Source organism: Octopus sinensis, linkage group LG5 (genome assembly GCF_006345805.1).
Source record: "Octopus sinensis linkage group LG5, ASM634580v1, whole genome shotgun sequence".
Classification (NCBI taxonomy): domain Eukaryota; kingdom Metazoa; phylum Mollusca; class Cephalopoda; order Octopoda; family Octopodidae; genus Octopus; species Octopus sinensis.
In genome coordinates this window covers 21990796-22006385 of record NC_043001.1, presented here as the reverse complement: position 1 = coordinate 22006385, position 15590 = coordinate 21990796, and the positions used below count along the sequence as shown (strand labels likewise).

The 15590-nt window shown below is 39.5% G+C and overlaps 1 protein-coding gene across 1 annotated transcript in view; it reads right to left on the bottom strand.

The window, feature by feature from the left end:
* Positions 1–15590, bottom strand: part of LOC115211790 (actin-like protein 6B) — a 148121-nt gene that overhangs the window by 76823 nt on the left and 55708 nt on the right. The window contains exons 2-3 of the mRNA XM_029780479.2: positions 9977–10053; positions 1252–1417 (exon numbers count right to left, since the gene is read on the bottom strand). Coding sequence (XP_029636339.1) covers positions 1252–1417; positions 9977–10053 — 243 coding nt within the window. The remainder of the gene's footprint in view (positions 1–1251; positions 1418–9976; positions 10054–15590) is intronic.

The following is a 15590-nucleotide window of genomic DNA, read 5'->3' as shown; positions in this document are numbered from 1 at the left end:
TTTATTAATTGAAATTATTGATATAACCATTTCCGCATACATAAACACAGAGAGTGCAGGAGGGTGAGAGGATGAAAGATACATTAAAATGCCTGATGTCAAATAAGTCAGTGTCAAATCGGCAATGCCAAGTAAGTGGTGCCAAAGCAGCTGTGCCAAATTGACTCATACCCTTAAAGCACTGCCTTCAAAGATTTAGTTGATCATATCAACACCAGTACTTATTTCAGCCCATTTTGTGCATGTGTGTGTGTGTCTGAGTGTCTATGTATACATTTGTGTGTACCACTGTACTGACCAACATCACAGGATGGTAGTAAACAAGGGTCACTATCGTGTAAGTATGTTGTCCATTTCCAGTCTTCTGTGAAAAACATGTCTGGCCAAGGGGACACATTATTATGCTTGGAAACAAGTAAAGATTAGTAGCAGGAAGGGTATCTAGCCAAAGAAAATCTGTCTTAGCAAATTCCATCCGACCCATGCAAGGATGGAAAAGTGGACATTAAAATGATAATGATGATGACACATACACACACGATGGGCTTCTGCGCAAAGTTTCTTCTACCAAAATCCACTCACAAAGCACTAATCTATAGTAGATGGTATTGTCCAAGGTGCCAGGCAGTGTGGTCAAAACAAGAACCACATGGTTGTGAACTTATAATCATACAGCCATGTCTGTGCCGTCTGTATTTTCAGAAAAATTTTGAACAATGACATGGTGAGATCAATTCCATTGAGAATGCTGTGAGTCTCTGAATGATCCAATAACAATGATATGATAAACAGCCTAGTAAAACATCTATGACGATGTATTGATCGAACTGTCAGAGTATGAGATAAAATGCCTTGTTCTGGTTCTTTACATTCTGAGTTCAAATCTCACCAGGGTCAACTTCATCTTTTTGAACCTCCTGAGGTTGATAAGATTAGGCACCAGACCAAGTTGGTGAACTGACAGAATTATTAGAACATTCGACAAAATGATTTGTGATATTTGTTCTAGTTCTTTTACATTCTGAGTATCCAACCAGGTGTGGCAAATTTGTCTGTATGTTAACAATACTCATCATAGCAATGTCTTTTTCAAGGAATATTCTATAATGGTGCTCTAGATCTTTCAGGAAAACATCAATGAAATGGCAGAGGAGCCACAAAGGTGTGTCAGGAGGGGAGTGTGGGGGAAAAAAATTCTCAACTTATTTTGTTGTTTTGTTTCAAAAAAGAAGTTACTCAAAAAAGACTTACTCATGCCATCTTTCAGGAATGTAGATATTTCCATTCCTTTTCTTGGCACCTTCAAATAGTTAGTATCAATATAGTACTTTCTTTCATTCTTTGGCAAGCTCTCAGCTTCATTTTCTGTAAATGGAACCTCTTCATCCACAATCCCAACAACACTTGGGAGTTCAGCCTAGAAAATAAGTAAATAAGATTTTCCCTAAAATTTCATATAAATTTAAAACAAACATATTCAACAAAAATATCAAAAAATCACTTGCGCAAGTAGGACACTGGATGAAATAAGAAATAAGGAAAGCGTCTAACAATGCTGAAAGGTTAAAAAAACCTTTTATATTTCGGGTGCAAATATATTCTTCAGAAGAATACAGTCAAAGTTCCTGCCGTTTTTGGATAGTTTACACCAGACTATACAAAATAGCAAGAGCTATGATAATCCTGCTATCTATCAAATGGCAGGATTGTCTTCTGAAGATAAGCTTTTGCACCTGAAATATAAAGGCTTTTTAAACTTACTGTATTGTTAGACGTTTTCCTTACCTCTCATTTCATTCATTCATTCTACTTCTGTACTACGATGCTTCAAGCAAATTACAATGCTCATCAATAACACAGTTGTGTGTCCACAAAAATGGTCAATGTCATCATCGTTTAACGTCCGTTTTCCATGCTAGCATGGGTTGGTCGGTTCGACCGGGGTCTGGGGAGCTAGGAGACTGCACTGGGATGTCCTTCCTAACACCAACCACTCTGTGAGTGTAGTGGGTGCTTTTTACGTGCCACCGGCACAGGTGCCAGGGGAGGCTGGCAACATCCACAATCGGTTGGTGCTTTTTACGTGCCACCAGCACGGAAGCCAGTCAAGGTGGCGCTGGCATCAGCCACGTTCGGATGGTGCTTTTTACATGCCACCAGCACAGGTATCACAACTACAATTTCCATTTGATTTTTATTTTGATGTTGATGTACTTGACTCAATAGGTCTCCTCAAGCACAGCAGGTCGCCCTACGATCCAAGGTAAGCACAGCAGGCCGTCCTGCGATCCAAGGTACTTTGGATGGGATGGGGCTGCTATGTGAAGCTGGTGCAGGAAACAGCCATGAACTCACATTATTTGTCAGGTCTTTGCAGTCACAGCATATCTCCAGAGATCTCGGTCTTTCGTCATTGCCTCAGCCCCTTTGAGCATCCGCATAATGGTGATCAGTGAACAATTTACACATCATTTCACTTCATGAAATACCTTTCCATATAATACTTACAAAGTTTATTCACCCAAGTGGAAGGAAAAAAAAAAGGGAAAATTACTATTTCATTGCAACAGAGTAAGTTTTGCAAATATTTAACTTTCATTCTTTTTCTCACACTATTTGCTGTCTTGGAAAATAACTTACTTTCTGGCTTTCATTGGTGACCAGAGAAGTTATAGAAGTTGGGAGGGAAAACATTTGAGACAAAGTAGGAAAGATTAGAGAAAAGGTGGATACATCAGAAAAGAGTTTGCAGCTTCAAGAGAACAGGAACTGTTGTGTAACAATAGAAGAAATAGGGAGTGGATACTGCACATCAGTGGTCTGGTCGTTGCTATAGAGTGTAGAATGAAAGTTTATGAATTGAATTGAATAGGTTTCTTTTTTGGATGCTACTTAGTATGTTTCTGTGTATGCAAGACACATACACTGGTCTAGATATACCATCTGTAAGCGGCTGTGTGGTAAGTAGCTTGCTAACCAACCACATGGTTCCGGGTTCAGTCCCACTGCGTGGCATCTTGGGCAAGTGTCTTCTGCTATAGCCCCAGGCCGACCAATGCCTTGTGAGTAGATTTGGTAGACGGAAACTGAAAGAAGCCTGTCGTATATATGTGTGTATATATATATATATATATATATATATGTATGTGTATGTGTTTGTGTGTCTGTGTTTGTCCCCCTAGCATTGCTTGACAACTGATGCTGGTGTGTTTACGTCCCCGTCACTTAGCGGTTTAGCAAAAGAGACCGATAGAATAAGTACTGGGCTTACAAAGAATAAGTCCTGGGGTCGATTTGCTCGACTAAAGGTGGTGCTCCAGCATGGCCGCAGTCAAATGACTGAAACAAGTAAAAGAGAGATAAAAGAGAGAATACTCTAAGGATTGCACTGGTATTCAGTAGGTTTCCAGCTATTAAAAACTGAAATATTTTCTAATCATGAAGAGGAAGCCCAGCTTTTAGGATGCAGACTTGGCTATGTTATAGACAAGTGGTCAGTATGAAAGGACCCACAGATACCGTGATGTCAAGCAGATGTAATCTGTACTGCTGTTTATGAGTAGGAAGAATGTACTGCTCTAAAGAGTATTGCTTAGTCAGAAAGGAAGGAAATGTCCATGAACTTTTCAGGGCCTTCAAGAATGAAGGGAGAAAATCCTCAAACTAAAAAACCAGGTCTGAAAGAAATTCCTACATTTGTAACATTTCAAGTGGAGTATTGGGTTGGCAACTAAGTTCCTGGCATTTTTTTTTAAATTTTGGAATTTATTGCATTTTAAAATTTTGGAATCTTTTTTTTTTTTTTGAGAATTCTATTTCTGAATCATTTTGGAATCTTTTTTTTTTTTGAGAATTCTATTTCTGAATCATTTTGGAATCTTTTTTTTTTTTCTAGTTAATTCTAGTTAATTTTTGTTTATTTTCAGATCATTAAAATGGAATGTCAAGTTAAGATAAGTGAGCATTTTCGACACCTCCTTTTTGCTTTTAATCAAGGTTCTAAGGCCACAAAAGCTGCTCGCGACATTTGTGCTGTGTATGGAGAGGGTGCCATACTTGAAAGAACCATTCGTGATTGGTATGCCAAGTTCAAAAATGGAAATTTTGACCTCAAAGATGCACCTCATACTGGCCATCCAGTTGAGTTCAATGAAGAGCGATTCCAACTTTTGCATGTAAACTCTCATCAAACGACAAGGGAACTGGCAGAGAAAATTGAATGCTCCCATACTGCTATAGAGAAGCATCTTCACTTAATGGGAAAGGTTCAGAAGTATGGAGCATGGAATCCGCATGCTTTAAGTGACAACAAAAATCAACGAGCCACAATCTCTGCTGATTTGCTTGCTTGTCACTACTCAACTCATGGACACAAGCAACAATTTCTTGACCAAATCGTTACTGGCGACAAAAAATGGTGCCTGTACATTGATATGAAGCAGTGTAAGGAATGGCTTAGCCCCAATAAACAAGCGACACCGCGCATGAAACAAGATCTTCATCTATGTAAAACGACATTGTGCATATGGTGGGACTGGAAGGGATTATCCATTATGACTTGCTTGAATGGAACCAATCGGTCAACGCGGAACTCTATGTTCAACAGATGGAACAACTCAACATGGCTATTCAAGCCACTTCAAAGATAAATGGCAATGGCCTTATCTTCATGGCTGGTGATTTCAATGGACATGTTGGGCAGCACCCAGGTGCCTTCCATGGGGCGCATGGGAGCCATGGTTCCCGAAATGAAGAGAGAACAAGACTGTTGGAGTTCTGTGATGCAAATAACCTAATGATCTGCAACACCAACTTCAGAAAGCCAGTTGGTCACCTGATAACCTATAAATCTGGTGACCATGGTAACCAAATTGACTACATTCTCACCAGAAAGCAGGATTCATGGTTGCTCATAAATGCAAAGTCCTTCCCTAGTGAAGAGAGTACCCCTCAGCATAGGTTACTCATTAGTGACTTCAAGCTACAGGTAGAAAGGAACCCAAAAAGTAAACCAGCTTGAAAAAGAGATGTGAGAAATGGATTCATAGTAAATGTACGAAAATAAAGGTGACCCCAGCATGAAAGATATGAAAGCTTAAGGATCCTTTGAATAGTCAGAGATTTAGAGACATCCTAGCTGAAGCATTTAGTGAGAAGGAAGAGGAGTTACAGACTTGTAACATAGATGATAACTGGAAGTTCCACTATGAAAGCTACTAAATATAGAGAACACATGGGAGAAGGAGAGTCTGCCTACTGTGGATCCAACAGAGGGACTAGCAATCCGAATAGACAGTAGCATGGTAGATAAAGCCATGAAGGCGGTGAGCTGGCAGAAATGTTAGCATGCCGGGCGAAATGCGTAGCCATACTTCATCTGCCATTACGTTCTGAGTTCAAATTCCGCCAAGGTCAACTTTGCCTTTCATCCTTTCGGGGTCGATAAATTAAGTACCAGTTACGCACTGGGGTCAATGTAATTGACTTAATCCATTTGTCTGTCCTTGTTTGTCCCCTCTGTGTTTAGCTCCTTGTGGGTAGTAAAGAAATAGATAAAGCCATGAAGGATATGAAGACTGGGAAAGTCCCCAGCCCATCAGGAATCACTGCTGAGATGCTTAAAATATCTGGTGGAATGGGTTATGATCTAGTCACCCATATAGTTAATGAGGTTGTACACAAAGGACTCATACCCAATGACTGGTGTAGCAGCACCATAGTCAACTGCTACAAAGGTAAAGGTGACACCTTAGACAGAAATAATTACAGAGGTATCAAACTGTTGGATTTGTGCCATATTTCTGTTAAGGCAGGAGAAATACCTAGCCCAAAATAAACTCCTGTACTTGGTTTTTGTTGACATGGAGAAAGTCTTCAACAGGATCCCCCAGCTCTCTTGTCTGGTGGTCAATGTGGAAACTAGGGTAGATGAGTCATTGGTGAGAGCTGTACAAGTCATGTACAGGCATGTACAGTGCAAGAGAGGGATTGATAATGGAGATACTGTATGCAGATAACCTCATTCTGATGAGTGAGACAATGGAGGGATTGAGGGAGAAGTTTTGGAAACAGAAGGAGGCATTTGAAAGCAAGGGTTTGAAGGTAAACCTCCGGAAGACAAAGGTGATGGTGAGCAGGGTGGAAGGAGAAGTGTTAGTGAGTAAGATTGATCCATGTGGTGTATGTGGGATGAGGGTAATAGCAAATGTGGTGTTGTGTACGAGATGTGAGAAATGGATTCATGGTAGATGTACGAAAATGAAGGTGACCCCAAGACTGGTGAGAGAGTTTGTTTGTGGAAGATGTGAGAAAGGAGAATGTAGGCTGGTGGAACCAGTGGAAATGCTATCTAACAAGATGGAAACGGTGAGAGGGTTTAGTTATTTGGGAGACATGGTGGATGTAAGTGGTGGATGTGAAGCAGCTGTGACAGCAAGAGCAAGAATTGGCTGGGTGAAGTTCAGGAAATGTGGAGTGTTGTTATATGGGAAAAAGTTCTCATTAAAGATGAAAGAAAGGGTCTATAGGAGTTGTGTGAGAGCTACAATGCTGTATTGTGTCTGGGGGAGAGCGAGATGGCAATTTTGAGAAGAACTAAGAGAGCAATGTTAAGAGAAATGTGTGGGGTGAAGCTATTTGATAAGAGGAGGACTGAGGATTTGATGGGATGCTGGGGTTGGAGGAATTGGTAGAATGGTTGGCATGGGCGAATGGAGTGAGGTGGTATGGGCATGCGTTTAGGAGGGATGAAGATCATGATCTGAGGAGGGTGATTGCATTTGAGGTAAATGGAGCGTGAAAGCAAGGTGGAGGGGACAGGTAGAGGAGGAGATTGGGAGGGTTGGCTTGAAAAAAGGAGGATGCCCAAAACTGGGCAAGATAGCGAAATGGTGTGAAGGCAGTTACTATGTCATTGAGGTAGATCCAGCCACTCCCATTAATGGGGACAAAACCTGGATTTAAAACACTGGATAATGATGAGGTGATGAAAGTTACAGAAAGAGAGTTAGTCTAGATGAGATGCAATTTGGATTTGTGCCAGAGAGAAGCAGCACCACCAATGCTATATTTCTGTTAAGGCAGCTGTAGGAGAAATATCTAGCCAAAAATAAACTCTTGTACTTGGCTTTTGTTGACATGGAGAAAGTCTTCAACAGGGTCCCCCAGCTCTCTTGTCTGGTGGTCAATGTGAAAACTAGGGATAGAGGAGTTGTTGGTGAGAGCTGTACAAACCGTGTACAGGTATGCTGTCAGTAAGGTGAGGGTTAGCAATGAGTATAACATTGAATTCAGGATATAAGTAGGGGTTCAAAGATCAGTCCTCAGCCCCCCACCTTGTTCATCACAGCCCTCCAGGCAATAACAGAGGAATTTAAGTCGAGCTGCCTCCTGAAACTCTTCTATGCTGATGACCTTGCACTAATAGCATCACCACCAGAACAAGAAGAAATTTTAGATGTGGAAGCAAGGTCTCGAACCAAAGGGCCTTAGAGTTAATTTAGCAAAAACCAAAATCTTAGTAAGTAGTAAAGTGGACAAATCACAAATCCCTTCAAGTAAATAGCCCTGCTCAATATGTAGAAAAAGCATAGCCAGAAACCCCATAAGATGTACCTGGTGCAAGCTATGGGCACATAAGAGGTGCAGCAATATCAGAGGAAGGTTAACAGGGAAAATAATCTTTGTGTGAGGTAGATGTACAGGTACAATAAACACTAGAAATGTACAGAAAATGGACTCCATCAAAATGACAGGTGGGGTTACCTAGAAGTAGTTGTTAGCTTCTGTTATCAAGTCAGCAGTGGAGTTGGGTGTTCTGATAGCATAGCTGCTAGAATAAGAATAGGCTGGGCAAAGTTCAGAGACCTTTTATCTTTGTTGGTATCTAAAGGTCTCTCCATCAGAATGAAAAGCAGATTGTATGATGCTTGTGTGCAAACAGCCATGCTACATGGCAGTGAAACATGGGCTATGACTTCTGAAGACATGCATAGGCTTGAAGGAAATGAAGCTAGTATGCTTCACTGGAGGTGCAATGTCAGTGTGTATGTGCGACAGAATGTAAGCACCTTGAGAGAAAAGTTAGGCAGAAGAGGCATCATATATATATTGTGCAAGAGAGACTGTGCTGGTATGGTCATATGATGCATATGGACAAGGACAGCTGTGTACAGGGCTGATCTCTAACTGTGGAGGGAATTTGTGAAAGAGGTAGACCCAGGAAGATATGGGATGAGGTGGTGAAGCATGATATTCAAACATTGGGCCTCACGGAGACGATGACAAGTGACCGAGACCTTTGGCAATATGCTGTACTTGAGAAAACTCACCAAACCAAGTGAAATCATAGACATGGCCGATGCCACTGTCAAGTAACTGGCACCCATGCCACTGGAACAGAAAAGCACCTGTGCTGGTGGCACATAAAAAGCACCCATTACACCCTTGGAGTTGTTGGCATTAGGAAGGGCATCCAGCTGTAGAAACCATGCCAAAATCAGACTGGAACATGGTGCAGCTCTCCAGCTTACCAGTTCCAGTAAAACCATCAAACTCATGCCAGCATGAAAAGCAAATGCTAAATGATGATGATACATATATACATATATATATATATTGATAAAAACAGTAAGACAACAAAAGAAAGAAAGAGACCTCGATATTATGTAAATAGAGGAATTTATCTGTAAATGTAATATGTGACAATTATTCGGTAGCCATGAATAATTGTCACATATTGTCACATATTATATTTACAGATATATATATATATATATATATATATATATATATATATATATATCATCATCATCGTTTAACGTCCACTTTCCATGCTAGCATGGGTTGGACGGTTCAACTGGGGTCTGGGAAGCCAGGCAGCTGCGTTCATATATATATATATATATATATATATATATATCATCATCATCGTTTAACGTCCACTTTCCATACTAGCATGGGTTGGACGGTTCAACTGGGGTCTGGGAAGCCAGGAGGCTGCGTTCATATATATATATATATAGGTACATGTTCATATATACACACATATATAATATCTAATACTACAAGTACAATAGTATTAGATGTTATGTGTGAGTGCATAGATGAAAATGTACATGTACATGTATTTCATTTTGATGAATTGTAGGAGGGGGGGCTGTAATTGAAAAAATGTTAGTAAAACAAGTGATAAAAAAATTGATCTAGATAATTGCTAAAAGACAGTTATTCCTCAACATTTGATCAAAGGAAGATGAACAGCTTTTAAACAATTTCTTCCTTTTATAAATTGTATCCGTTTACCAGATTTAATCAATTTTTATTGTCACATTAAAAAGACAATGTGTGTGAATATTAATCAGAGCTGAATAAGTAAATCACATGTAATATGACAAGGGCTTCTCATAATCTCATCGTTTTTAAATAGATTTCATATCATATCATAGTGAGTAGAAACAGAATTCCACCGTAAAAGCACTAGTTTCAACTTCATGAAATACTGTGTGCAGAATTGAAAGATGAGAAAATATGCTGTATTCTGCATGCAGACAAGCGTTGCAAGAATGGAAAAATAATGATGGTGATATGGATCAGAATAGTTTGTGAATAATAATTGTCAGTATGGTAAACAGAGAATTAAAGCAACATTTCTTTGGCAAGAGATCAAATACTGCTGCAACAAAAGAAGAAGATATCCAAGCCGAAGACAAGAGAATATAGGAAATCTGTAGCCAAAAAAATTGTTGGTAGTAAAATATGATAGAATTGTAATGTAGATGAAGCATGGAGGAGAATATTGTTAGAAAATAGATTAAATGCAGTATTTGAGGTTGATCCAGGTTGAAGGAGTTAGGAAAGAAAGAAAGAAAAACTAACAAAAAATATAGGAATGCTCCAAATACAAATAAAAACAAAAAATATTAATAAGAGGTTTGGAAGTTTATTTCTTTTCTTTAATAAAACTGGATTCACTTACTTTTGGACTGTCTTCTCCAGCATATCCAGCACGAAATGAATAAGAACCAATGTCAAATACCAGCGCACCAACTTCATCTACAGAGAGAAATATATATTATTTCAGTAACATTTCAAATCACAGACTATTGTTGGTTTGGAGAAATATCTTCACAAACAGTAAAAGTATTATTTCAAATAGCATACATTCTTTATTTAATCTGTAAAGACAATCCAACGTATTTCAATAGAATAGAGGATTGATACTAAATGTCAATGTTCTGTTTGATTATGAATGTCTCTGTTCATCTCACCATGACAAGGAATATAACTGAAGAATTTTTACCTCCTCAAAAACAAATCTCTTTTTGCATTTGTTAAATCATCTTTTTGAAACAAAATACAAAAAAAATATAATAAATATCCATAACCCTTTAGCATTTAAACTGAATATTCTATCTGCTTCAAATTCAAGTCAGCTAGATCTCTACAATGTCATACTAAAAGTAAAGAATCACATCATTCGGAATCTTAAAGCTACAAGATAATAATCGAAGGAGAGGAGCTTTCTCCGTCCGGGTTGCGGATCCGTGGAACAGGCTGCCAGACGAGATGGTGAAGATGCCGACGACGGCTTTGTTCAAAGCCTCCCTAGACCTCAAGTGGCCTGAACTCTTTACATGAACACCACCCTGTACTTAACTCCATGTCCCCCTACATGGCCTTGCTATTTGCTTTTGAGCCAAATTAACTAACTAACTAACTAACTTGATTAATTCAAAACATAACATTTGATAAAGTAATCTCGGTACTAAAGGGTTAAACACTCAAAAACCTTAATATCTGTGACAAGTGTCACATAACAGACATTAACATACTGCAAGTAGACCTGTGAACAAGTTTTAATCCCTAGTATAATTGTGAATACATCATCATCATCGTTTGATGTCTTCATTCCATGCTGGCATGGGTTGGACGGTTTGACAGGAGCTGGCCAGGCAGAAGCGGGCACCATGCTTCTGTGTCTGTTTTGGCATAGTTTTTATGACTGGATGCCCTTCCTAACACCAACCACTCTACACAGTGAATACAATGTGGCAGAAATGGGGCGAAACGTTTGCACAATGGCAGGTGAAGTGCTTAGCGTATTTTGTCTGTCTTTACGTTCTGAGTTCAAATTCTGCTGAGGTCGACTTTGTTTATCCCTGCTTATGCACTATAATTAGGCCTTGTAGCTAAACAGAAGAGCTACTTTTAAGGCGGTGAGCTGGCAGAAACGTTAGCACACCGGGCGAAATGCTTAGCAGTATTTCGTCTGCTGCTACATTCTGAGTTGAAATTCCACGAAGGTTGACTTTGCCTTTCATCCTTTCAAGGTCAATAAATTAAGTACCAGTTACGCACTGGGATCGATGTAATTGACTTAATCCCTTTGTCTGACCTTGTTTGTCCTCTCTGTGTTTAACTCCTTGTGAGCAATAAAGAAATAAGAAATGGGGTTCCTCGAAAGAATCTCTGGAATAATGTTAGTTGACAAAGTGCAAAGCTTGAAAATCAGAGAGTCTCTACAGGTTGAGTAGCTATTTCACATTGAGAGGTCACAGCTTCAGGACTCTGGAATTCTAACTTGAATGTCATAGGAAAGAAGCATGAGACAGATTCTTCTAGCTGAGCCAACCAGCAAGAGACCAAGGACTAGACCAAAAATGAGACAGTTGGATGACACCTATCGCCTCAGTTGGTCAAGCTCGACAATTCAACCAGAAAGTGTATCAATAGCAGCTGCTTCTGATAGGACCCTGAGGATTCTACCCCCGACAACCTTCCCAAGAATAGTGGACAGAGAAGATGGATGGACATATATGTTAAATATATAAAATGTTAAACCTGCAATGTATCATTAAAGTACAGTTAACCCACCATTGTGATATCAGACCTTATAATCAATAAAACCTTATTTCTGCCCCTAATCAAATTCAATTAATCAAGAAAATAGAACTTATACAATGTTTAAAACCAATTGCGTTGGCCTCTGAAATTCACAAAGTCGGATGAATAATTCATTGGAAACAGAAAGTAAGACCAGGCAATGTTATGATCAGTTTTACAGTCACAAGAAAGAACTATAAAATAACAGCACCACATTCTCATCATCATCATCATCATCGTTTAACCCTTTTGTTACTAACCCGGCCAAAACCGGCTCTGGCTCTGTGGTAAAATGTCTTGTTTTCATAAGTTTTGAATTTAAATATTCCACAAAGCTTTAGTCACAATTTACGTTCCTAACACTTGTTTAATGATAACTAAGTTATTTTGCTAAATTCTTTGTTATATTCAAAATAATTGAAAGAAACACAGAGCATCTCAAAATAAATACAGTAACAAAAGGGTTAACGTCCGTTTTCCATGCTAGCATGGGTTGGACGGTTCCACCGAGGTCTGCGAAGCCAGATGGCTGCACCAGGCTCCAATCTGATCTGGCAGTGTTTCTACAGCTGGATGCCCTTCCTAACACCAACCATTCCGTGAGTGTGGTGGGTGCTTTTTACGTGCCACCAGCACAGGTGCCAGAGGAAGCTGGCAACAGCCACGATTGGTTGATGCTTTTTACGTGCCATCGGCGCGGAACCCAGCCAAAGTGGCGCTGGCATCGGCCCTGTAAGATAAAATGTCCATTCTAGAAAAGCCATGAATTTATTCTGAAATAGTAACTAAAGATTTTCATACCAAATTAGATTGGAAATAAGGAATTTGCATAGGTGAGTGGTTAAGAATCTTGCTTTGCAACAAAATGTTCCAGATTCAGGTCAGTCCCACTGCACAGCATTTGGGCAAATGTCTTCTATTATAGTCCAAGCTTGACCAAAGCTTCATGAGTGAATTTAGTAGATGGAAACTGTGTAAAATCCATTTGCATGTATGTGTATGTGTGTGTTTGGCCTAGTATTTGTCCTCCCCCTCTGGTGTTGGTTTGCCTACTTCCCAGTAACTTAGAGACCGATAGAATAAGCACCAGACTTTAAAAAACATGTACTAGAGATGATTGTTCAACTCAACTCAAGGCAGTACTCCAGCATGGCTGTAGTTCAATGACTGAAACAAGTAAAAGCTGAAAAGAATTTCCTATCAAAGTAGACCATTCTCACTTATGTAGAATTTAAAGCAACATCAAAGCCATCCTGTGTCACTTTTTCACTTAACTCTTCAGCATTCAGATTACTCTGTCAAATGTAATGCTTATTTATTCACATTGTTTTTGAATTAATCATGCATTATCTCATAGCTTCAAGGTTTTGATGAGGTGATTGTTTATTTATAGAATGTCATTGTAGGGTGGATATGAAAGACCAGGTTTTCCCAGCTTGACCATAAAACAAGTAGTATGTTTGGGCCAGATATGGCTGGTTTAAATGCTAAAGGGTTACTCTTTACTTGACTGTGGCCATGCTGGAGCACCGCCTTTAGTCAAGCAAATCGACCCCAGGATTATTCTTTGTAAGCTCAGTACTTATTCTATCGGTCTCTTTTGCCAAACCACTAAGTTACAGAGACGTAAACACACCAGCATCGGGTGTCAAGTGATATTGGGGGGACAAACACAGACACACAAACATATAAATATATATATATATATATACACATACATACGACAGGCTTTTTTCAGTTTCTGTCTACCAAATCCACTCACAAGGCGTTGGTCAGCCCGAGGCTATAGTAGAAGACACTTGCCCAAGATGCCACACAGTGGGACTGAACCCAGAACCATGTACTTGGTAAGCAAGCTACTTACCACACAGCCACTAGCCAGTAAATTCAGTATTATTTTGATTACTCTTGCAAACAAATTGATATCTTGTACTACTGTAAAATTAAGGAAAGAAAAAAAATATTGCTGTTTAGGAATATTTCAAATTTCTCTGGTCAACAAAGAAAGTTTCATTAGTTTATAAGACATTTCCTATTTTAATACTGCATTAGACCAGCAAGGTACTCAGACACTCCCAATTTTTTTCTTTTCTTTTTAAAGCTTATATTTTTCAGATGTTAGGTCAGCTAGTCTTCTCTTTTCTCATATTTTGCTCAGGGAGTGAGAAAAAGAAATAGTAAGAGAAGTGCAATCTGTTTGCTATTGTGAAATGTGCTCATTTCCAAGTGTGTCAAGATAGCACTAAGAGGAAGTCTGAAAGTGTCATCTATTATACAGGCACTGGCATGGCTGTGTGATAAGAAGCTTGGTTCCCGACCACATGGCTCCAAGTTCAGTTGCATTGTGTGGTACCTTGAGCAAGTGCCTTGGGCAGACCAAAACTTTGTGAGTGAATTTGGTAGGCAGAATCTGAAAGAAACCCATTGTGTGTGTACACACACACACACACATACATACATACATACATACATATATAGGTGGAGGCGTAATGGCCCAGTGGTTAGGGTAGCGGACTCGCGGAGGTAGGATTGCGGTTTCAATTCCCAGAGCGGGGATGGTGGCAATCCCTGCTGTACTCTTTCGCTACAACTTTCTCTCGCTCTTTCTTCTGTTGGCCTGCTCACTTAGCTAGTGGGGTGGCGTCACTTGATGGCTAAAACAATGCGAAGCACATTGTGACCAGTGATGTGTAGCAACACCTGATAGCCTGGTCGGTCACGTGATCACATGATATATATATATATATATATATATATATATGTATTCACTATATGACCGTGTGTGTATCGTTGGTGATTTTTTTTTCCTACGTCTTTCCTTTTCCTATGTTTCTGACAAAGAGCTCCGCTCAAAATGTTAAATTCTCCTTCTTTCCCAAGCATCCAATAACACAATACTTGTTCCACGTCCTCGCGTTGTTGTGCTTTCTCTTTGTGTTTTCATGTTTGAATTAACTATATATATATTTCTTCTGCCGTTATGTTCTGAGTTCAAATTCCGCCAAGGTCGACTTTGCCTTTCATCCTTTCGGGGTTGATAAATAAATTACCAGTTACGCACTGGGGGTCGATGTAATCGACTTAATCCCTTTGTCTGTCTTTGTTTGTCCCCTCTATGTTTAGCCCCTTGTGGGCAATAAAGAAATATATATATATACATACACATATAAAGTTAATCCAAACATGAAAGCACAAAAAAACACAACAACGCGAGGACGTGGCACAAATATAGTATTATTGGACGCTTAGGAAGGAAGGGAAGAAGGAGGGTTCTACATTTCGAGCGGAGCTCTTCGTCAGAAACATAGGAAGAGGAAAGATCCAGAGAAGGGAAGATGGAGGAAAAAAATCACGTATGGTGTGTGTATGTATGTTTGTATGCTTGACAACTGGTGTTGGTGCATTTACATCCCCATAACTTAACTGTTCAGCAAAATTGACCAATATAAAAATACCAAGCTTGCCAAAAAAAAAAAAATACCGGGGTCAATCCATTCATCTAAAAACCCTTCATGACCGTGTCCCAGCATGGCCAGCCTGACTGAAACAAGTAAAAGATTGAAGCTAATGCAATCAATCTGTTCATCAGTGAATGGAGAAATGTGTTGAAGCAGCAGAATGAATATATTTACTCTTTTATTTGTTTCAGTCATCTGACTGTGGCCATACTGGAGCACCGCTTTTAGTCGAGCAGATCGACCCCAGGA